The 24,324-nt window shown below is 29.8% G+C and overlaps 1 protein-coding gene, 1 long non-coding RNA gene and 1 pseudogene across 4 annotated transcripts; 1 reads left to right on the forward strand and 2 right to left on the reverse strand.

Annotated features, from left to right (window-relative positions):
• Positions 1 to 20: 20 nt before the first annotated feature.
• Positions 21 to 1,682, reverse strand: LOC132938298 (uncharacterized; annotated as a pseudogene).
• Positions 1,683 to 2,201: 519 nt separating this feature from the next.
• On the forward strand, positions 2,202 to 17,485 carry LOC132938293 (heat shock 70 kDa protein 12A-like). Of its 3 annotated transcripts, none has more exons than XM_061005055.1 (13): positions 2,202 to 2,341; positions 8,771 to 8,917; positions 9,130 to 9,265; positions 10,247 to 10,578; positions 12,438 to 12,616; positions 12,701 to 12,922; positions 13,053 to 13,224; positions 13,362 to 13,493; positions 13,847 to 14,058; positions 14,140 to 14,265; positions 14,377 to 14,644; positions 15,213 to 15,388; positions 16,581 to 17,485. In XM_061005055.1, the coding sequence occupies exons 1-13, from the start codon at positions 2,260 to 2,262 to the stop codon at positions 16,764 to 16,766; spliced, it is 2,370 nt and encodes a 789-aa protein (XP_060861038.1). In that variant the 5' UTR covers positions 2,202 to 2,259; the 3' UTR covers positions 16,767 to 17,485. The 3 variants fall into 3 exon arrangements, with proteins under 3 accessions (XP_060861038.1, XP_060861037.1, XP_060861039.1); XM_061005054.1 differs by having other exon boundaries at positions 9,124 to 9,265; positions 16,581 to 17,483; XM_061005056.1 differs by lacking the exon at positions 2,202 to 2,341 and adding an exon at positions 8,226 to 8,385 and having other exon boundaries at positions 9,124 to 9,265; positions 16,581 to 17,482.
• On the reverse strand, positions 8,095 to 9,233 carry LOC132938299 (uncharacterized). Its single transcript, XR_009663895.1, has 4 exons — positions 8,995 to 9,233; positions 8,446 to 8,880; positions 8,300 to 8,381; positions 8,095 to 8,227 (listed from the first exon to the last, which is right to left on the reverse strand). It is a non-coding gene; the product is annotated as an uncharacterized LOC132938299 (long non-coding RNA).
• Positions 17,486 to 24,324: the final 6,839 nt, after the last annotated feature.

Here is a 24,324-nt window from a genome sequence, read left to right on the forward strand (position 1 = left end):
GCATTCTATTCATATTTACCTTAGGGTTTAGAGTTTAAATATAGACCATCAACTGTAGCTGTAAGGTTGAAAACAATTTCAGCTCCATTCAACCCAAACTTCAATCAATTCAGTGGATGGTCTATATTGGTACCTATCATAACAAATATTGATTGCAATTTGACAAAAAGTTGTCTACATTAATCTACTATTGAGCGTTTTTTTTAATATTTTTTTCAAGTACAATGTTTTATAACTTATAACATTTACTTCCATCCCTTGGCGACAGAGGGCTAAGTTAAAATATTAATATTTAGAATTCAATTTCTCTTCAGATAAGCTAGCACTGCTTCATATCCATAGATACATTAATATTAATACCTATAGATAATAATATTATTATTTGCTTTCCTAAGCAAAAAAAATGGCATATGCTTTTATTATAATTATATTTTATACCTATAATCCGTGTGTATATTTTATATTATATGTATATACTATATATATAAAAATGTTATGGGGTGGGGGAGGGTTGGTTTTATTTTCGCCCCCCCCCCCCCCCTTGAACAGCGTGTATAACCGCCACTGTATCCAATGGAAAAATTGGTTCGGATCCATTTTATTTATTTATATTAAATAATGAATTAGCCAGACTGTGACCGAGCGGCTATGAAAAATGTTACAGATACAGCACACTAACCTTTTGCTGCGCTCGTGTGCAAGCCTATGGCTTACCGTCTTCGATTCCCATTGTGTGTCACGCGTGGCCATATAGAAAGGACGACGCTGTCTTATACGTAAGTTTTAATGGTGCTATTCGTCCTGCTTCTCGAGACAACATTTGACGCACTAAAGTTTCATCGTTGACGATATTGTTGTACATTTTGGCGACCGTACCGTAAGTTTTCGGTTGACGAAACCGCGTACGGTCATCGGCACCATCATAATATTAATTATTATTATCAACTGGGTTAACGACCGAACCAAGAGTGGTTACTAAAGAGCTACACCCGACCGCGTACATTCTATAATAGTACCTTCCGTGAAACATTAGATATTTACGCATGTTCAGCATTTGAACAGTACGCGTACCATCGAGGTCTAAATGTCTAAATGGTACTACTCAGGTTTACTTAACTTTTATTCTTAATTTTTAGTCAGAATTGGCTATAATATGTTACGTCTTATATAAGTATTAAACCGTTTGAACTAAAAATATTTTTATTTTTATTTTTTACAAACAATTGAGTTCAAAAGTTCTAACGAACTAAGAGATTTTTTTATTACAACAAAAGTATATTTTCATTTTTTCGAAGTTAACATATTTTAATCTTACTGATCTGTTTTATACAACTCTGATTAGACATCACAATTATTGTTGTATCCTCATTATTTTTTTTTTACAGTTGTTCAACAAGCCTGCCATTTCGTTAAAGAGTGTATATATGCGTTAATTGAGTAATAATTTTTATTTGTAAGCCGTATGATCATTATTACGTTGTTCCAAGAATATTCAATATGTACCTACTCAACCTATTTAGAATGCACAAAAAACATATTTAAAATTCGATATTATTGCGTAAATGTTCTCAAGAGTAAAATACGACCGTAGGTATAATAATTGCAACTATTATATTATACAGGTATTGTAAATTGTAATTATTATTTTCAATTTGTATGCATTTATAACTTTTATGATTACACTTACTTACATATTTCTCACTGACTCGAGTTAAAAAAAAATGTTATTCTTTATTTTTAATCCTGTATTTCAATCATCTATCAAACGTAAGTCATCTAAAGCCAGCCGACTGACCACTATTTTTTATTATGTACAGTGGGTCAATAGAGCATACTATTAACTATAATAATAGTAATGGATGACTGATTTTATGGTAATATAAAAAAAAAATACCGAATTCTTCAAATACTAAAAAACACGTACAATAAATGATCGAGTTGTTTGGAAACAAATTAAGGGCAGCAATTTAATTAGCGTTTAGCTTCTTGACCCTAATATATTCTCTTATTCTCTGCATTATATTCGCTATAATATAGTCCTTTCTCTTTCTCCGTCCAAATAAAAATTAGGTTTTTTCCTCCTATTTTGTATATATAATTACCATTTACCATGTTGCTGGACTGTGAAGACTCCGCGGCACGGTCCAGAGATTTTCATGACTGACGTATTCATACGTTATTCGGTTAGTATTAAAACATAGTTACAATAGTGAACACTTTATATTCTTTGTTGTATGTCTGTGCCAAATAAATCTATAAATGTTTACAAACTCTAAAAAGAGCGAATTTGCCTATGCAATCGAACCGGAAGCTGCGGTGTACCAAATACACGATCGTAGAGGTAAGTCAGAGTTACATTTTCCATATAGCATTGCAATTATTAGTAGGTAGCTCATTTTTGTTATTACAATATTTTGGTAACATAATTTTTTTTCCTGAAGTATACCAGCCAACTAATAACTATATAATATACAGTATATTATTATGCCTACTATATACTAATTATACTATTATATACATTTAGGTATAGGCGGTAGGCTGCCAATACTCACTAGGATGTTATAATATAGTATCTACAAAAATAAAGTAGATAGGTACATGCACTATGCACTTTTCACTGTTATTCGTTTATTATCTGTTATCACATTCACATATGTAATATGTGCGTTATACAGTTATACATAGGTAGGTAGTTGGTACCTACCCACATTTTGTATATAATTGTTTTTTTCTCAGAAATTTAAAAAAATATGATACTTATATAATATTATTGTTTACTATTTTTAGCTAAAATTAATCTTCATACTTCAAGCACTTTGCGCAAAAACATTTATTATTCTCTGGCGAAATGATTTTTTATATATATATTAGATATAGCAGTTGAAAATTACAATTTTTAAATGATCATAACTTGTTTACTAGGCCCTAGATACGGCGCAACTCAAATGGCTCCTATCCATTGTTTGTTGGGCTCAAACAGCTCCCATTCATTGTTTTTATTGGTTCCAAACGGCTCTCATCCCTATGAATACGTAAATTCCCAAACATATCCGGTATTCTACAACAACAATTCTAAATCTAAAAACGATAGTGTGTGGTGGGATAAATGAGCCGTTTTTAATTTGAATATTGTATAAAGAATAACGTACTTAAAATATGTAGGTTAGACTTTAAGTGTGGTTTTAGACTTTAAGTGTGAACTCCAACAACGCTATGTTTCAGAACATACTTTTATAATATTTATAATATTATTTTTTATCGATATATTTACTTCCATATAAAATTAAAAAACATCAATTTAATATTCCTTACCACCGCTCATTTGGGACAGTGTATTCGTAAAATGCAGAACCGTTTAGGAAAAAGTGAAAAACAGAGACCAAATGAGCTATAGGCCCTGGATAGGTAATACCTTTACCTTTCTTACCTTTAAATTTGATAGTAGGTTAACTCACTTCAATATTAAAAATAGTTGGTAGATTATTTTGAATGCAAAATTTGGTATATTATGTTTTGTCCTCTTAATATTTTATAAAGATTTGTAATAAATATTTATAACTTAACTATAATAATAACTATATGGTTTTTGTAATACTTATTGACTATTGAGTATTTGAGTATAATATATACTCAATGCTATAATACACCTTGTACAGTTGTAACTATTTAAAATTAAAACATTAAAATGTAATCCACTTGTAAACTTTCGTAAATGGTAATTGAAAAATATAAGTGACCTACCCAGTAAGGATACGTGGTGAAATTATTTTTTAACATTACAAAGAAAATAAATATAAATAGAATATGAGTAACAGTACTGTGTCTGAGACTCATATAGGTACCTATGCATTGTGTGTATCGAACGATGAATACTCTGACCTATTGTCAAAAAGTGCAACGTTAACGACCATATCAAGGTTACACATGAATGATAGGTAAATAATAGAAAATATGTCAAATACTCATATAAGCAAATGTGTTAATTGTTTAATGTAAATAGTAATGACTATGAGTATAGTGTGAATTTTTTTATATTTTTACATAGTTTTGGATTTTCGTCAGTAGTCTTTACGAAACATAATTCATAATAGTTTGAAACTTATGGAAATTTTTTTTACATATTACTGGATATTTAATAGTAATTGCATATTAAAGGAACGTTTTTTTAAAAAAAGGTATAAAATAATATTTTGTTAAGTATAAAATTCAAAAATAAATGTTTTGGGCACTAAATATAGCAATTGGAATAAAGATCATTAAAGGGCCTGCACGTGACCTATTATTTTGCTCAAAAACATTCCTTACATGAAAAACGCTCACGCCTCGTAGAGTGATCCGATTTTGATATTTTTTTTTAAATATGACCAATTTTTAGGAGATTTTGTTATTTTAGATTCTAAGTAGAGTGAGGATCTAATGGTTTTACCATGGTGTTTATTTTATTTTTTTTTATATCCTGTATACAAAATTTCTACCAGAAGGAATGCTTTGATTTTAACAGATAGTATCTTATCTTTTAGCAAATTGGATCAAAATAGTACTTTAGAGAGGTCATTTTTTGATTTTCTCAACAGTTAGTAAGTTAATGCCACGGGAAAAACTCCCGACAAATTACAAAATACCGCTAAAAATGAGATTTTAATTTCCAATGCTTTGTTTATCAATTATCACGATAGAAACGAATAAAAATAATGATTTTAGTTATTTTGTTGTAATTTATAATATTAAATCAACATATAGGTAGGCTATAATAAAATATAATAACAATAAAAAATATCCAGACCGATGAACCGTCCCCGCTCAGAATCGTTTTTCGTTCACAATGATATATTGATATGATATCATTGAATTCAAATTTAATACATTCCATTAAACAGAGATCCACTTGTAATCTACTGTACAGTAGAGCGACATCCACTTGCTGCTTTTTATTACGTTTGTTTTAAGCAACGAAATTCAAGGTCCAATGTGCCCTGTAGAAAATTCTCCTTTTTCTAACAAAACAAAAAATTAATCAAATCAGACCACTCTACGATGCGTGAGGGTATTTCCTGTAAAGCGTGTTTTAGCAAAAAATCATGCATTTCATTTTTGGTGCCGTTGAGGCGTTGATATTTGCGTACCTACATGCAGTGCATGCGTCGATAGCGGTACCCGCTTACAATCACACTATTCACACTCACACTAATCATAATTGACGACTTAACACAAATGCCATGGGCGGCGGCAACAAAATTGCATATTGCCTAAATATTGCCCCTTATTAAAGACACGCGAGCAGGCCCCTTTAGATAACTAATTAAAAGTTGTTTAATTTGTTTTAAATTATTTTAATATCTCAATTTTTCAACGAATGAAGAAGTACTTAGAACTGTGGGAGAAAAACGTATACTCATAAATACGATTAGAGCAAGACGCTGGGAAATGGTTGGACATGCCCTGAGACACTCTAGTTGCATAATTAGAGGGTATGATAGAAGGAAAGAAAACTACAGGACATCCCCAAAACTCTTATATAGGACAAATTAAATGGGATGCAAAAGTAAAAACCTTTAAGGAACTTCAAGAAAAGGTGAGTAATTGGTTAGAAATTTAGAATGGAGAATTGAAGTTGTAAACCAACCTTTGGGTTGAAAAAAAAAAATAATGTATAAACTAATAATAATAAATTATTATTTTTTTTTTAAGCACAATAAGTATATGTGAGATTAGAAAAAAAAAACATTGTGAGGTTGCGTGAATAAGGAGCCACCCATTAGCAGCACTTAGCTTGAAAGTAATAAATTATTAAATAAAAATTGTGCACTTTTTTAACATATTATCCAATTAAAAATGTGTTGACTGCATATGATATGTCATCATATTATGTTACTTTTTGTGCATAAAAATCCGCGGTCTACTTATGAGTTACCAACTAACTAGATGGGTACCTACTGGCTACTACCTACCAACAATACCAACTACCAAGTCAGTGGGTTAGTAGTGGGTATGTAGTCACATAAGCTAATTTTTCTTATATTTACTTATATAGTTTAATCATCATATTATATCTAATAACTATGTGTCTATGTACCTACTATGTAAGTATAATGGCGGGTAGATAATAATATATGTGTAACCTAGCTAAGTATCCAAACATTTTCAAATAATCTAACTACTCGTATAGTCATAATAGCGTGGTTCGTAGACACCTATATAGACAGAGAAAAATATGTGTTTTCTATGCAAACTATTCATAAAGAATTGGTTTGGTTCCTATTAAAGATCCCGGGCAGAGTGAAGCGAATCTATTGTTGCTTTTCCTTAGTTATCCATCACTTACATAGTGTTTACCTACTTATATTTATTTTTAAGCCAAAAAACTTCCTGCAAAAAATGTACAAAGACTTTTGACCTATTGGTCTATAATTCTTTAAAGGTTGATAATGCAAATTCAACACATAATATAATATAGTAATAAAGTATCTATACTTTAAAAGGATCAAACTTTTCAGCATTTAGCTTTACAATTTTGTTAACTGTACTTTCCCACCGTAGTACTGTCTAATGAATTTTAAATTTAATTATATAATACAATGTAGGTACCTATTTAAATATTTTTACGAGTCTAATATGAATAATATGATCTTAGTAAGATTATTCATTGGATATTTTGTTTTTGTGTTAATATGTGTTATAATTAAATAAAAGTACCTACCTAATAACTAATAATTTAATTGTGATATAAGTAGGTACTGGCGATAGTAATGAGTGTAATTAATTACTAATTACCTAATTACTATTTAAATGTGTTATCGAATATATGGTACATGGTATCGCACATATTATTATTATAATATATTCTCTACAGATACAGGTAGAGATGTACAGTACCTATATGTATTATGTATCATGTAGCTACCAAATGTGATAATACGTGATTCAATCTTACTTTTAATTTATTGCTATCATATAATATCAGAAAGTAGGTAGATAGGTAACTACGCAAGAATTTGTATAATAATTTGTGTTTATAATATTAATTAGGTAAAATTTTGTATTTTATACACAATGAATAGTATACAGAAGTACAGAACAGTATATGATATGAGTTTAAATTAGGTACCAACAAAAATATGTACTTATTATTGTAAACACTTGGTTCCTACTTCCTACTTGTTATCAGTTAGGTATTATATAGTGATAGACATTAGATAATATCACAATAGGTACCTATATTCTTATACCTAGTACACAAATAATTACCTATAGTTGATACTTGCAGATAGTTGATGATTATTACATTTTAAATCAATCTGTTCCTCACTTCCTCCCATAAAATATCGGATGTATCTATATTAACCTCTTCATTCTGTGAAACATGTCTTTTTTCATACACATTAATATACATCATAATTTATTTTTTGATAGGTATATTTATAATTTATGGACAGATTGAGTAATAAAAAAATTTAAAATTCGAAACAATTGTTTTTAATTATTCGAGACGCTTTCCTCACTATTTTTTTGTATTAATATATAATATTTATAATTTCTAGAAACGAATTTTTCATTAAAAATGATTTTTGGAAAGTAATAATTATCATTCTTTGCAATAATTGCAATAAATAGGTAGGTATAGGTAGTAAGTAACAACCTACTTCACTAACAAGTAGCCTATCGTGATTTTTATTTTTTAACTATCCTAGTAAATAGTAAAGCTATTATATATTAGCCTTACAATATAAATACAGTTTATTATAATATAATATTAGCTGGTACATCGGTACATGTATGATATAATTATTATTAGGTGTGCCATAACAAATAAATCTTATGTTGAAATCGTAGTTATTTGTAGTTGATTTTTATAAATGTTTAACTCATAATTAATATTACGATGTCGTATAGGTATTAGTGTATTACAATCTTATTAAAAAGTAACGCCAACGTTCTATTTATCGATTTTTATCGAGACTTCCTGTTTAAGTCTAATACATTTTATATAACTATATACCTAGGTACACACAAAAGCACGTGCATCATAAATAGTTTATTTGCTTTTACTTTACGGCCCTGTGCACACACTGAAGTTGGTTTATTGTCTTTGTGTTTGTGAAGTGTTGATAATGTAAACCGAAAGTACCAAATCACGACTTCTGGAGTTCTGCAGTATGACTGTACGCATTGACTGACATTATGTATATAATAATACATATTATTCGCATAATGCTTTTATAACGACTGCCTATAACACATTTACTCATAAAATATATATATTATATTGTATAGCGTATATATATAGTATAGTTGTAGGTACCTATATAATATGTGGCATTATTTATTGTCGACCGTCACTATTGTCGTGTTGTGTTATTGTATTATTCTACGGCTGTACCTACCTAGGTAATGTAATATGTATAATGTATATGTTTCTACAATAATATTAGGTACGCATATACATACCTATGTACGATAATTATAACGGCGTAGTACTCCGCCCACGCGGAACGCGAAGAAAACACCTATTTCTATTATGGCTATTATCTATATCATAAGAATAGTTTAAAAATCGTTAACGATTTCAAAGTCTCATTATGCATCCGTAATTTTTCTTCACCGCAGTTAGTTTTTCTTTTGATAAGTATATTATTGTATTGTTGCTGTTATAACTGCTGCAGCAGCAGCGTTCCGCGTGGTTGGTCACGACCGCGATGTAATTACACACCCGGCACACTTTCTTCCCATTCAATTGATTTGATGTGATTTGTTTTTACTCCGCCCGCCGCAGAGCCGCCAGCCATGATGAACTTTGCAGCAGCCGACACGTCGTACCACGAACGCAGGAGGGGACGAGTGTTCGTTGACGATCCGCTGTCTAGTCTCGAACAAGAGATACTGCTGTTCAGACACAACAACATCCAGAAATTTCAACAAGGTATATTATATTTTATTTAAATATCATAATATTATTATATTTTAATATGGACGCCCGCGTACGCGTGACTGTAATACCTGCACTGGTGGCACGTGTGACGTGTGTGAGTCGTTTATGTTCGCGCGCAAATATCGGTAATCGCGATTTGCACTCGATAAACGCACTGCGAGTGTTAAGGTCATGGTGGTGTAATATATAACTATCAGTCTTAGGTTGCGTGGAAGAGGAACCGGAGTACAGGCTGGACGACATCGAATGCGCATTGCGCTACAACTCGCTCGACTCCGGCATCCCGACCGAGTACGACGAGGACGAAGTCGCCAACTCGATAAACACGACTCTGAACAGGTAAGAAACTGCGTGATTATACCTAATTTATTGTAATTCCGTGAATTGTTGCAAGAAGGGCCAATGTCGAAAAAGAACGTTGTTGGGAAATTTAATTTTGAAATATAGGCCAATTTAAAAACAAAAAATTAACAATTATGGATTTTCCGTTAAGGTTTTAGAATTTCGATCGCTAAATTTATTTTCCATTCTTAATTTAATGATATGGGGGGTACTTCTATCAATTGTTGTCGAAATTGCTAAGCTGACAATATATGTATTAATTTAGCTATACACTCATACTGTGTCAGACTATCAGAGACTACATAGAGACATAGACCGTCTTAACACAAGTATACATAAAAATATTAATGATATTGGTGATTGGTCAAATAAACTCAACTTTGTCTAAATGTGACCCTCCTTGCACCAAGCCACAGAATCATATTTATTATTAATGCGTCTCGTTAAGCAAAAACTATGCATTTGATGGGTATCACATACCAGTGGCGCTATTTGTGGGGGTTTGCATCGGCTGTACTTTTTTCTGCATCTAATGAACAGCCATAAAAATTATAAAAACGCCGATGGCCAATACAAAAGAAATAGGTATAATATATTACGTATACCATAATGCGTATACCTATATATATAGTAATAGGAGGTAATTTATCTTTATTACTAATATGTACCTACCTACACTATATTGGTAAATAATTGGTATACGCATGACAAAAGCAGAATCCAACTCTCAACTTTCCAATTTCTTTTTAGTTCATGAAAATATTAAATATACAATAACCCTTTAACCCCATATTATATACACATAAAATACAACTATATATAGTTACTACGAAGAAGAAAAAGTGGCCTGACGATAAAAAATTAGTTTTCTAAAATCTCTTGGCATCTCTGTTAAATAAAAGTTAAAACTCGAGACAGAGGTCTGGTACCTATACCAGCTATATATTATGTTTAATATATTGTCTGACGACGCTGTAGGTTGATATCGTTGTCGCTGGAACAGCAGTGTTTCCGACAACCGGACGGGGATGAGTGTACGACCGCGATGAGCAGTTTTACCGCCGCTGCCGCACCGGTCGCCGTCAAGTCCAACAAAAACTGCTGTAGCCCTGTGCCGTTGAATGAAACTTACAACCTGGTCGAAGAAGTATACGTCAACCGGGACCAATGTCACACGACCGAGCTCCAGGTGCTGGACGAATCGCCCGAAGACGGTATCGTGGTGGCCATCGACATCGGTACGACGTACACCGGTTACGCGTATTCGTTCAGACGGTCCGGCAGAATTACTGTCATGAAGAAACCTGACTGTAACTATAATACACATATATAGAACCTATTATATTATCATAATATAATTATTGTATGTAAACGTTATATTGTAGCCTCGGTGATGGCACTGGGGCGTAAACATGGAGGGTGCATACTATATTATAATATAGTTGCCTCCCGAAGTCAAAAAAGTTAATAGTTTTTATACAAATTGCTTCCCGACTATACCGAATGGCAGATGTAACAGAAATACCAGATGGATGAAAATTATGAAAATTAAATGGATAATAAATAATTGAAGGTTCACATATGTCCCAAAAAGAATTTTTTAAGAAAAGTTAATAAGTTGTTGGTATCAATTTATGAAAAAAAAAAAAAAATATTGATATTTTAAAGAATTGAAAAAAATAAACCTTTTTACCATCAACATTTTTCAAAAAATTAGATTTACAAATTGGCTATTTCGAATTTTTCCAAAAAAAATTTAATTAAATTTAAAGTTTTTATTTTCAGTATTAAAAAATACAAATACAATTTGTATACTGTACTTGTAGTGCGAAAGCGTCTTGAAATAACATATATAAAAAAATTTAATATTGATTAGAAAAAAGTGATTATTCACTTGTCAGGTCATTCTGTTACACCTTGTACCTATATAATATGATTGTTATATTTTAATGAAGTGTATTATCCACTACTTTAATTCTATATGGGAGGCATTGAGGCAACTACAATATATTATTCCTAATTATGAACATCCTGGTTATCGGAATTTTTTGAAACTCTTTTGGATAATAATTAATGTATATAGCATACTATGGTGTAATATTGTAACAATCGTTACAATGCAGACACACAGTATAGTATAATTTGTTTTACATAAGTACATACTAATGTACTGTGATCATGGCTAGTGGTATATAGGGCCAAGGGGCACTTCTTAGTCCGATTTACTGTTACTGGTTTTTGCATGTACCTATAATCTATATATTATTTATAGGTAGTTTATAAGCTATATTATATAGAAGAATCCCGGAAAAATTCAAAAACTGTTGAAACATATTGCTCTGTTGTCAGGGAAAGCTAGTTTTCAAAATAATATATAGTCCTTAAAGTAATAAGTAGTCCAGGACAATTACTTGTATTTTTTGAGAAACATATCGAAGTAAAATAATTTTTATCCTTGCATAATTTGCAATATAAGTCTATGTCGCCTTTATTTGGATTTAAAATTTCAATTTCTAAAAGTTAACATCTGGTCGAGAAAAACAATATTAATAACACACTTTAACACTTTATTGATTGTCAGCAGACTAAATTTAGTTCACTCAAATATTTTTTTTTTTATTTTACACAGTAATATATACAATCTGTACAAATTATGCACAATTAGCATATTTGATAAGTTACAATAATACATGAGTACGTGAGTAAGAAGCCACCCACTAGTGGCACTTGACGTACTCAAATAATGACACAAATAAATATAAAAAATTTTAGAAAGTATATAGAAACGTTTTTATAGGGAATGTGTAGGAATAAAATTTATTTTTCTATACATGCTTTATTTTATTAAAACAAAATAAAAGCATCGCACAAAAAGTGAAAATGAAATAATTTTGTGGCATATTATTTAAATATTTCATCCAGTGATTTATTAAAAATTGTTTTCTATTAGTTTCCTTCTTTTTCTTGGTCTTTTATTTATATATAAATATAATATATATACGGAGCCACTCTTTTATGATCAACATAGAGTTATAGATTGATGTTACCGTGTTTACGCACATGCACATTAAACGATATCCATATTGATTATTGTATTAAATGTATACGTTGAATAAGTTATAACTTATAAGTTAAACGGTAAATTGTGACGCATTATTTTTATATTTAGATGAAAGCGATACGATAGTAGATGGTCAAAAAATACCCACAGCTCTGCTGTTGTCGCCAGATTTCAATTTTCATTCGTTTGGAACGGCGGCCCGTGATTATTTCCACGATATGCACCCGGATGAAGCACATAAATGGTACTACTTTGATAAGTTCAAAATGTTTTTGTACAATAAAGACGTGAGTGAAATCGTACGGTGTTTTGTTTAAAACAAACGGTACCCTATTGAAGCGTATTTAGTATGAAATTAAAATTATTTTCAGGTAATCTCTAAAGAAACTCATATAATGGCCGCCAACAGCGTGTCCCTTCCGGCCACGCGCATATTGACCGAGGCTTTGCGACATCTTAGATATTTAATTTTAGAAGAACTCACTGAACGGTGTTCTGAAGCCTTAAGTCTGGATTCGATTTCGTGGATACTAACCGTGCCGGCTATTTGGAATAAAACTACCAGGCAATTGATGAAAGAAATCGCAATAGAGGTTTGCAAGAAAATATAACTTTTTAGTAACTTATTTATTATTGATAAAAGTCACATATTTATTACTGATAAATGCATTTCAATCAAAAATATGTAGGTACTTCTAGTATAATAATATTGTTGTTTTTCAGGCTGGGTTGGGTAGTTTGGACAATCCAGAAGCCGTGACTATAGTTTTGGAGCCTGAAGCAGCAGCTGTACATTGTCGCAGTGCACGGCTCAAAAATACCAAAGTTCTTTCTAATATTAATTTTCAGGATACCTACGAAACAGACTATTGTGTTTTGAACGAAATAGGCGAAGGTAATAAAATAATGAATAATGTAATTTGTTTGAAATTTGAATTGTTTATTAGCTTGGGACTGATTTCAAACTGATTAAAAAATATAAGAAATTCAAGTTAATAATAACCGTGTTGTTTTGTTTTTGTTTGACTTTAGGATGTAACTATTTAGTTGTTAATTGTGGTGGTGGTACAGTAGACGTAACAATTCATCAAGTGTGCCGTACTGTCAACCGATTGCCGATCAGTAAACTTCATAAACCTTCAGCAGGCGTCTGTGGATCTTTAAGTAATATAGACAAAATAACCAAAACCTATTTCTTCTGTTTTTGTTATTTGATATTTATTTAAATAAACCTATCTTGCTTTTAAGAAAGTAAATTGTTAGGTATAGTAAATACTATAAATAGGTAGGTAATATCAAAATCTTGCAGTATCAAAATTATTTCAGCGTGGTTCCTATTAGCTACTTACAACCTAAGACCTATTGGCTATTATAAGTGATATTACATAAAATTATACATTTAAAAAAACCAACCCTATATACATTATTTTCATATTTTATTAGTTATTACATAAAATCAGCATTGTTACATACCTATACATATTATATAATTGAGTAAACGTTGTGTTGTATTGTAGGTGTAGATATAGAATTTGTTAAGCTCCTGTGCGCATTATTCGGTTTTGGATTCATGTCAGATTTTAAACTTCAACGACCCGCGGCTTATATGGAACTCCTTCAAAGGTTTGAAGAAGCTAAAAAGTCAGTGTCCAGCAAAGTGAGAGCGCCTATAGTCATAAGGCCTCCGTACGCGTTTATCGAACACTACTTGAAGTATTCAGACAAAGACGTTCGTATATATAATATTTGGCGTTTAAGTAAATGTTCACGGTGGTTATATATTATATGATGCAAATGCGTATGTTTAAAGGTATCCGACGCCGTGAGAGATTACGGATCCGACGCGATCGTGTGGAATGAATTGGACGGTGTTTTCATTTTACACTATTTGGCCATCGAGCCGCTTTTTCTGCCAAGCTTTGCATGCATCTCAGAAGTAAGCACACTTGTTATTGCGTACAACATTTGCGGAATAGTCGCAAGTCACACGCGTCATTTTTTTATTCCATACTTGATATCCTATTGTTATATATATATGTGTATTTAGCAAATCAACAACATAGTAAACGAAGACCAAAAAGTCACTCACATGTTTTTGGTCGGAGGTTACTCTCAGTCGTTGTGGCTTCAAGAAAAGATCGCCGAGCGTTTTAGCGACCGTTTGAAAATAATCTTACCAGACATGGCTTTTGTCAGCGTACTCCGCGGGGCCGTCATGTATGACTTGAACAGGTCGGATACTCCGGCGTACAAAGCCAAACACAGTTACGCCGTGGGCATAATTAAACCATTCGTCGACAACACTCATCCAATCGGTAAGAATATATTACCGATTTTCTAGAGTCATGATAGGTACCTACTTGTTGCGAGGATTTTGTGCAAATTATGATTATACGGTTTTCACAATATTAAATAATATATACCTACCTTATAACATGTCTGGTAGTAAATTATATATTATGAATACATTATGCACAGTGCATGCTGCAGCCGTGAACGTCCCACCGTGTTTTAAAAATATCATCATACAGTAACTGTAATAGGGGGTTCTTAATAATATTCTTACTTGAAAAATTAAACTTGTATTTCCACGCAAGAGTACACAGGACATGCGCGTTAAATATTATAGTATATATATATATTTATATAAAATATACTTAACATATAACATACATATACCTATATTTAAATATCTAAATATTTGAAAATTTGCTTATTCAGTATAATATTTAAAAATGTATTTACAAAAAGTTATTGACCGGGATAAATTTTACGATGCACCAGTGCTGGGATACCAATACTTTAATACGCTTTATAGTTTATACATTGCTTATTGACAAAATATGACAATACCAATATTGTATACCTACAATGTAATTTCAGATAAACTTGTCATAAAAGACGGCAAGCGTTGGTGTACAGACTTGCTGGATTACCTCATCGAAGAAAACGATTGTATTAGGGATAATGAGACGGTCATAAAAAAATACACTCCCGCGAACACTTCGCAGGATTCGATCGTAATCAATATATACCTAGTTCATAATCTATCTGCAAAGGTATGCGAGTATTATATTATATTATATGATCATTTTAGAAATATGCAGTGGCGGATAGGCTAACATTTTTTTACCGGGAAGTAAAAGTGCCCCCAAAAAATAAGACGCGAGCGAAATTTTATTTTGATATAACAATACAATACAAAACTATATAATAATTAATAAGTAATATAAGTACTCTTAGTACAGAATTGGGAACGATTCTGGTTTAGCATTTTTTCAATTTTTCAATTTTTTTTTTTTCAAAATGTGTATTTAAGGGTGCTATATAAGAATGTAAAAAAAGCCCGGACAAACTTCGTTTTGAAGTTATTGATGAAACTAATTTTTTTTCGTAACACTCATTTTTTTTAAAAAAAATACTTAGAATTGAATATCACTCGGACAAAAAATCGAAAATATCCCCCGTTTTGCTAAAACCACCTTGGGTAGGCCTCGTAATTAAACATAGTTGTTAAAAAGAACATAATCGACTAACGTTGCCACTTGCTCGCTGAACTGCGCTCGGACAAAAAAATCGAAAAAACCCCAAACACGAGTTCCTCCGCGCAGCATTAAAGTAGTGTACTTAACTTTGGATGACTATAACTTCCAAAATAATGGTTTCCGCAAAAAAATTCAAACAGTTTCAAAATCAGCGTTAAAAACCACACATTAAAAAAAAAAAAATTAAAAAACTATAAAAGCGTATAACCACCGCATGGTAAATTATATAGTACAGCTATAATCTACCGATATTAAATACAGTTTTCTATAACTCTAATCTAAAAATAAATCTCAATATTCCCAATGATACGGCCGATACAGGGAACAAAAATAAATATTGTTTATACACCCAGAAAAAAATCGTTCAATGTTTTAATGAAATGGAATCACTATTTTTAAGTACAACGGTTTACCTAGAATTAATACTGAATTGTATTACATTAATCAATTTTTCTTTAAAACAAATCGGTATTCAATATATTAATATCCATAATTTAAAGATAACTCAATTAAATTCACGAAACATAATTGTCCTAGGGCTTCCAAACATCAACACAGGATAGAGCCTACCGGGAAAATCCCGAATTCCCGGTGGGCCTATCCACCACTGGAAATATGAAAACTATAGACTATTGTATGAACTTTAATCATTTAATGTTATTCGATGATTAATTCATTATTATTTGTTATTCGTTTTCTTAATAAGTTTGTTACGGACGACGGAGTGTCAAAATGTGGTTCATTAAAATTGACGAGAAACGAAGACGTCCAACTTTCGAAAGAACTGCTGGTACAAATAGGATTTTGTGGTCAAGGAGAAGTGGTCGCGACCGCTTTAGATATAGCGAGTGGCACTCGAGTGGATGCTCAGATCGCTGAAACTGACTGTTGAAAGTATAGTTGACATTCTTGTATTGAGATTTTGTTATAAAATATAGTTAAGTCCTTAGGTATAAACATATAATTGTTATTAAAATGTAAGATTCAGGCTCAATGAAGTTCGTATCTAAATCGACTTAATCTTTATTGGCTATTTAAATTGTATTTTTTACAACTGTAGTATTGTTTTAGACTTAAAATATTGTTCTTTACATAATATAGGTATTTTATATTATATTAATATTATAACCTATAGGTATGGTATTATATTATACTTAATAGTTAATACGTAAAATGATCTATATTATATTCGTATTTGAGACTACTAACATTGCCTACTGCCCTACTGCATGTCTGGAACAAATAATGTATCTACCTACCTATTGTTATATAATATTATTACTATTATTACTTATTAGTCAATATATAGTTAGTAGGTACTTCTAATTGCCTGTTATTTGTTAAAATATAATAAGATATAATTTAAGATCAAAAAGAGAATCAATTCTATAAGAATATAATTTTGTTATCCAATATATATGTACTTACTTCTATAATTAATTTTAACCCATACCTATACAATGTTCCTATTCATATTAATTATGTTAATTACTAGAAAATAATATAAAAACTAATATCGTCATGCCACTGAAAAAAATCAAAAAGGTTTATGTAAGTTAATATTGACTCTTTATACCAATTAACACATACACCAACTCACCTATATAGTGAGCCTATACCTGTGCTCTTTTTTACAGTTTTACATAATTACGTGTTATACACCTATATCATTGTCGTCCAATTAATAATTAACCGGTCATTTTATAACTTATTTTTTATTTTATGGGTACCTATATCGTTACCTATCCTCTAATAGTTAAATTTCGGTTTAGGACACTCAAATTAGAGTATAAGATTTTTTAAAATCAGATAACCAAATATTAGCTTAATTTATAAAAGACCACTGTCCACTTCTATTTAAAAATGTAACAATCAAAAACAAATATTTTAGAAGGCGGTTGTGTGTATTTATGGTTATTTTTTTAAGCAAATTAACGGGTTTTTTTAATGAGTGTAATTTGTGTGATAGGTATAGCGTAAACGTGTGCGTGCATCCTATGTGCTTCCCACCTGTCGCGGCCGTTTCCGTTTTTATTTCAGTTTACTAAAAATTACACAACTACCTGTATATATTAATATTATGATATTATGAACATAGAACTTGAACATCCATGTAGGTAAAAGGCTTTTGATTAAATTAATTTACATTTTAGATTCTGAATGGAGCGATGAATGTATTGATTTTAGCGGGGCTTAGCACCCGAATCATTTATTCGGGTTTCGGGTGTTGGATGTATTCGCGTGTTCAAACACCGTAATTAAAAGTTTAAACAAACATTCGGGTTTTCAATACCGCTATTATTCGGGTTAATATTGGTTAATATGGGTGTTGAGTAGTCTGGAAAAAACATATCTTTTGATGACCCCCCTCCCTCCTTAAAAAATGATTTATGCTTTGTTCAGTTTTGTTGAGACCATGTCTATATTTTATATTGCTATTGAGCATTGGCTATATTTGGAATTATTTTATATACTATAATAAAGTAATAAATTATATATTATATATTATAGGTATAGGTAAATAGATTTTATTGGATTTTATTTTCAAGAAATAACTATTGAATTTTCCTGTGATTGATTGTAAGGTTGTTCCAGTTATAATTTATTATTATTATTAAACAACTACAGAATCGGACTCACCACAAGAAATACATACAAAAAAACAAAATTATATATCACATGAAGAGTTTGTAAAAAACAAAATTATTCGGGTTTTGGTTATAATACGGGTGTTTTGAAAATAGAATTATTCGGGTTGTATGGGTTTTGGGTGTTTGATTTTTTAAGGGTGCTTAGGGGTGTAAGGGGTTTGGGATTAATTTCGGTGCAAGGCCCTGGATTTTAGTGATTTTACAATTTTTTTGTGTCTGTCATCACCTTTTCGGACAGAAAGTGCTTAGATTTTCTTCAACAGTATCTTTTCTGATAGGAAAGTGAATCTAGTTGGTACTTTTATTTCCAAACGAAAGTGTCAATAATGGGTGGCTGCTCTCCTCAAATTCTTCACTACCTAATATGTTTAATCTTCCTGAATCATATTTACTTATTGTGCTTTACTGTACAGATTGTAAATTTTCTTATAAAAATAAAAATAAAAAAAAAAGTTGGTTCTTTAGGAGGTCAAGAGTAAACATTTCCAAGTCGTTTTCAAAATCGCCGTGAAAAACAAAAGAAAAATTAAGGGAAAACGGGAAATTTTACGCAAGCTCCTAATAAATTGTTTCAAAGAGAGATGAAAAATCTTAAAAATCCAGTCACAATTTTTTTTTAATTCAAAATTCGAATATTGATAAAATACGTAAAATTCACGAAAATGTGCAAATTATTTTGATTTAGAAATTCATAAAATTTTTCTATTAAATCTAAGATTTGAAAATGTTATAAAATATTCTTCATAAGTTTGTCTACCTTTATCAAAAAAAAAAAATGTCTACAAGCAAATCAAATTAAATTTGTAGAGCGTTTGAAGTTCATATTTTTACAAGATTGGATATTCAATCGATTTCTCATGTGGCGATTTTGTTATTTAGTTGTAATTAAAAAACCGTCCAAGTGCGAGTCGGACTCGCGCACGAAGGGTTCCGTACCATTATCAGCTATATGCCAACATGTTTATGTAACGCTGCTAATATAATATATTTTAGGATTTTTAGTATTTGTTGTTATAACTGCAACAGAAATACATAATCGCTGTGACAATGTCAACTTTCTAACTTTCATGGTTCATGAGATACAGCCTGGTGACAGACGGACGGACGGACAGAGGAGCCTTAGTAATAGGGTCCCGTTTTACCGTACAGAACACTAAAAAAGGTGGGTAGGTGGATGTCGCTCTGCTGTACAATAGGTGACAAGTAGGTCACTGTAATGGATGGTGTTAAATTTGAATTCAATGATATAATATTATTGTATAAGAAAAACGATTCTGAGTGGAAACTGTCAGTCAGCCTATGATATTACCAATTTACCAAGTATATTTGATGATATTATTGTGAATAAAGTAATTTATATATATATAACCTATTTACGTGGAGCTCTGTTTTAAATTTTCAATCATTAGCTATAAAAGTTGAACATTTTATAAATTTTTAACTACAAAATAATTATTAAATTTTAAATTTTAAATTTCAATGCTTATAAAAAAAAATTGTGCCTATGTATTTTTAATATTTTCCAACTGCTATTATAACAATATATCAGGAGCCTTGTTTTTTCTTAATTTTTAGATTCTGAGTTGAACGAAAATTTATATTTGTTTTACTAATTGAAAATATACATTGTTATAATAAAAGTGATACTGTTTTAAAGATAAAAATATAGATTTACGTTCCCTATTAAATTATATGCGCTTATTGTATTATACAACTTAGAAAAATAATATAATTGTAAAACACTTAGCGCAATCCATATATTTAGTTTAATTATAATGTATAAAAAATCATCCACACATACAAGATACAAATATACAATTGTTATTATTATTTTCACAAGTTTAAATTAACTTATTTTTAAAAACTAATGTTCAAATATTGAAAAAATACGTAAAAATTACGATAGTTTGCAAATTATTTTGATTTAGAAATTCATAAAAATTTTAGATCCTGAGCGAAGCGATGAATGTATTAATTTTACGATGATGTGTTTTTTTTATTTTTTATTTTTTTTTGTGTCTGTCATCATCTTAACGAGGAATTTTTACGCAAAATCTGTTTTCGAGAAAATCGATTTTGGTTTTTGGTGTAACTCTAAAACAAATGATTGTGGTTACATGAAATTTTGACTGAATGTTTATACTAGCATTTTGTATACACCATAACATTTTCCAAATATTTTGACTTATTTTGAGCTGTTTACAAACATTTTCAGTTTCCATTTTTTTCAGTATTTTTTTCTATAAATATCAATAAAATTTTATCTGTTGGGTGAAAAAACTTGAAAATTTAATAGAAGGCTTCTAGGTTATTTTTTCAAAGGCAGATGAAAAAAATTAAATATCCTTAGTCACAGTTTTTATTTATAAGCATTTAAAGTTTAAATCTTGACAAATTACGGAAAAATCACGAAAATTAGCAAATTATTTTGAGTTGAGAATTCATAAAAATTTATCTTTTTAAATCTAAAATTTGAAAATGTAATACAAGATTATCCATAAGTTTGTCTACCTTTATCAAAAAAAAAATGTCTACAAGAAAGTCAAATTAAATTTTTATGAGCGTCTGAAATTTATATTTTTACAACATTTGATATTCACTCGATTTCTCATGTAACAATTTTCTTATTGTATTGTAATTAAAAAACGAATGACTTAGATACTTGAAAATTTCACTGAATGTTTATATTAGCATTTTCTATACACCATAAAATTTTGAAAATATTTTGAATCTTTTTGAGCTGTTTACGGACATTGTCAGTTTTCAATTTTTTTAGTTTTTTTTTCTATAAATATCAATAAAATGTTATTTGTTGGGTAAAAAAGCATGAAAATTTAATGCAAGGCTCCTGACATATTGTTATAATAGCAGTTAAAAAATATTGAAAAATACATATGCACAAGGTTTTTATAAGCATTAAAGTTCAAATTCGACAAATTTAATAATTTATTGTAGTAAAAATTTTTTAAAATATTTAACTTTTATAGCTAAGGATTGAAAATTTAAAACAAGGCTCCACGTAAATAGGTTATATATAATTTACTTTATTCACAATAATATCATAGGCTGACTGACCGTTTTCGCTCAGAATCGTTTTTTTTATACAATGATATTATATCATTGAATTCAAATTTAACACCATTCATTACAGTGACCCACTCGTAACCTACTGTACAGCAGTGCGACATCCACTTACTCACCTTTTTTTTTTTGTGTCGGTCGTCACGGTTTGTAAAACTGCTTTGATTTTCTTCAACAGTATCTTGTTCGATGGGAAAGTGAATCTTGTTGGTGCATTCGGGAGGTCAAATTTTAAAATTCCCAATAGTTTTCAAAAGCGCCGGGAAAAACATCATAAAAATTAAGGAAAAACGAGAATTTTTACGCAAAATCGATTTTGGTTTTTCGTGTAACTCTAAAACAAGTTAACGTATATACATGAAAATTTCACTGGTTAACAACATTTTCAGTTTCCAATTTTATTAGTATTTTTTACTATGGATGTCAATAAAACTTTATTTGTTGGGTAAAAAGTTTGGAAATTTAATACAAGGCTCCTACTATATCGTTACAATGATATTTGAAAAATATTAAAAATCCTTAGTCACAGTTTTTATTTATAAGGATTTAAAGTTCAAATCTTGACAAAATACAGAAAAATCACGAAAATTAGCAAATTATTTTGAGTTAAGAATAATTCATATAATTTTTTTTTAGATTCTGAGTGAAACGATGAATGTATTGATTTTACAATGATGTGTGTTTTTTTTTTTATTTTTTTTTATTTTTTTTTTTATTTTTGTGTCTGTGTACACGATAAGTAGTCGAAATAATGCTTCGATTTTCGACTTCAGTATCTTGTTCGATGGGAAAGTGAATATCGTTGGTGCATTGGGGAGGTCAAAATTTTAATTTCCCAGTAGTTTTCAAAAGCGATGTGAAAAACAAAAGAAAAATTAAGGAAAAACGGGAATTTTTACGCAAAATCGATTTTTAACAAAATCGATTTTGGTTATTGGTGTAACTCTAAAACAAATGACCGTAGATGCATGAAATTTTCACTGGTTGTTTATATTTGCATTTTCTATACACAATACAATTTTGAAAATAATTTGACTTTTTTTGAACTGTTTACGAACATTGTCAGTTTTCAGTTTTTTTAAATTTTTTTTCTATAAATATCAATAAAATTTTATTTGTTGGGTAAAAAAGCTTGAAAATTTAATAGAAGGCTCCTAGGTTATTGTTTCAAAGGCAGATGAAAAAAATTAAAAATCCTTAGTCACAGTTTTTTTTTATACACGTTTAAAGTTCAAATCTTGAAAAAATACGGAAAAATCACGAAAATTTGCAAATTATTTTGAGTTAGAAATTCATAAAAAATTTTCTTTTTAAATCTAAGATTTTAAAATCTAATACAAGATTCCTCATAAGTTTGTCTAACTTTATCAAAAAAAAAATTTCTACAAGAAAGTCAAATTAAATTTTTATGAGCGTTTTAAATTCATATTTTTACAACATTAGATATTCACTCGATTTCTCATGTACCGATTTCCTTATTTTCTTGTAATTCAAAAACGAATAACTGTAGATACATGAAAATTTCACTGAATGTTTATATTAGCATTTCCTATACACCATACAATTTTGAAAATATTTTGACACTTTTTGAGCTGTTTACGGGCATTTTCAGTTTTCAGTTTTTTTAAATTTTTTTTCTATAAATATCAATAAAATTTTATTTGTTGGGTAAAAAAGCTTGAAAATTTAATAGAAGGCTCCTAGGTTATTGTTTCAAAGGCAGATGAAAAAAATTAAAAATCCTTAGTCACAGTTTTTTTTTATACACGTTTAAAGTTCAAATCTTGAAAAAATACGGAAAAATCACGAAAATTTGCAAATTATTTTGAGTTAGAAATTCATAAAAAATTTTCTTTTTAAATCTAAGATTTTAAAATCTAATACAAGATTCCTCATAAGTTTGTCTAACTTTATCAAAAAAAAAATTTCTACAAGAAAGTCAAATTAAATTTTTATGAGCGTTTTAAATTCATATTTTTACAACATTAGATATTCACTCGATTTCTCATGTACCGATTTCCTTATTTTCTTGTAATTCAAAAACGAATAACTGTAGATACATGAAAATTTCACTGAATGTTTATATTAGCATTTCCTATACACCATACAATTTTGAAAATATTTTGACACTTTTTGAGCTGTTTACGGGCATTTTCAGTTTTCAATTTTTTTAGTTTTTTTTTCTATAAATATCAATAAAGTTTTATCTGTTGGGCCAAAAAGTGTAAAAATTTAATACAAGACTCCTGATATATTTTTACAATAGTAGTTGAAAAATATTGAAAATACATAGGCACAGTTTTTTTTTATAAGCATTTAAAGATCAAATTTGGACAGAATTTATCAAAATCTCGAAAATTATCAACCATTGTAATTAATAAATTATAAAATGTTCAGTTTTTATAGCTAAGGATTGAAAATTTAAAACAAGATTCCATGTAAATAGATAATTCGGTTACCAAAAAATCTAAAAAATACACAAGCACAGTTTATTTGTATAGTCATTTTAAGTTCAAATTTGGACGAAATTACATAAAAACCTAGAATAACTATTTTAGTTATTTTGTTGTGATTGTATAATATTATTCGTGGGCACTTGAAACTTCTAATTTGTAATATTTTCATCGATATATTATGATGATAGTATCACGGTTTGTTGTTGATGTATAACGCGTTATATGTACCTAATGGATATTGTGATATGATTAATTTGGAATT

Source organism: Metopolophium dirhodum, chromosome 2 (genome assembly GCF_019925205.1).
Source record: "Metopolophium dirhodum isolate CAU chromosome 2, ASM1992520v1, whole genome shotgun sequence".
NCBI classification, from domain to species: Eukaryota; Metazoa; Arthropoda; class Insecta; order Hemiptera; family Aphididae; genus Metopolophium; species Metopolophium dirhodum.

What these genes read in the sequence shown, in the direction of transcription:
- LOC132938293 (XM_061005054.1), top strand. Translation starts at nt 2,260, where the DNA reads ATGTTTACAAACTCTAAAAAGAGCGAATTTGCCTATGCAATCGAACCG. An exon ending in TGAAAGAAATCGCAATAGAG is followed by an intron (nt 12,923 to 13,052) that starts GTTTGCAAGAAA and finishes GTTGTTTTTCAG; the next exon opens with GCTGGGTTGGGTAGTTTGGA. An exon ending in TTCATAATCTATCTGCAAAG is followed by an intron (nt 15,389 to 16,580) that starts GTATGCGAGTAT and finishes TTTCTTAATAAG; the next exon opens with TTTGTTACGGACGACGGAGT.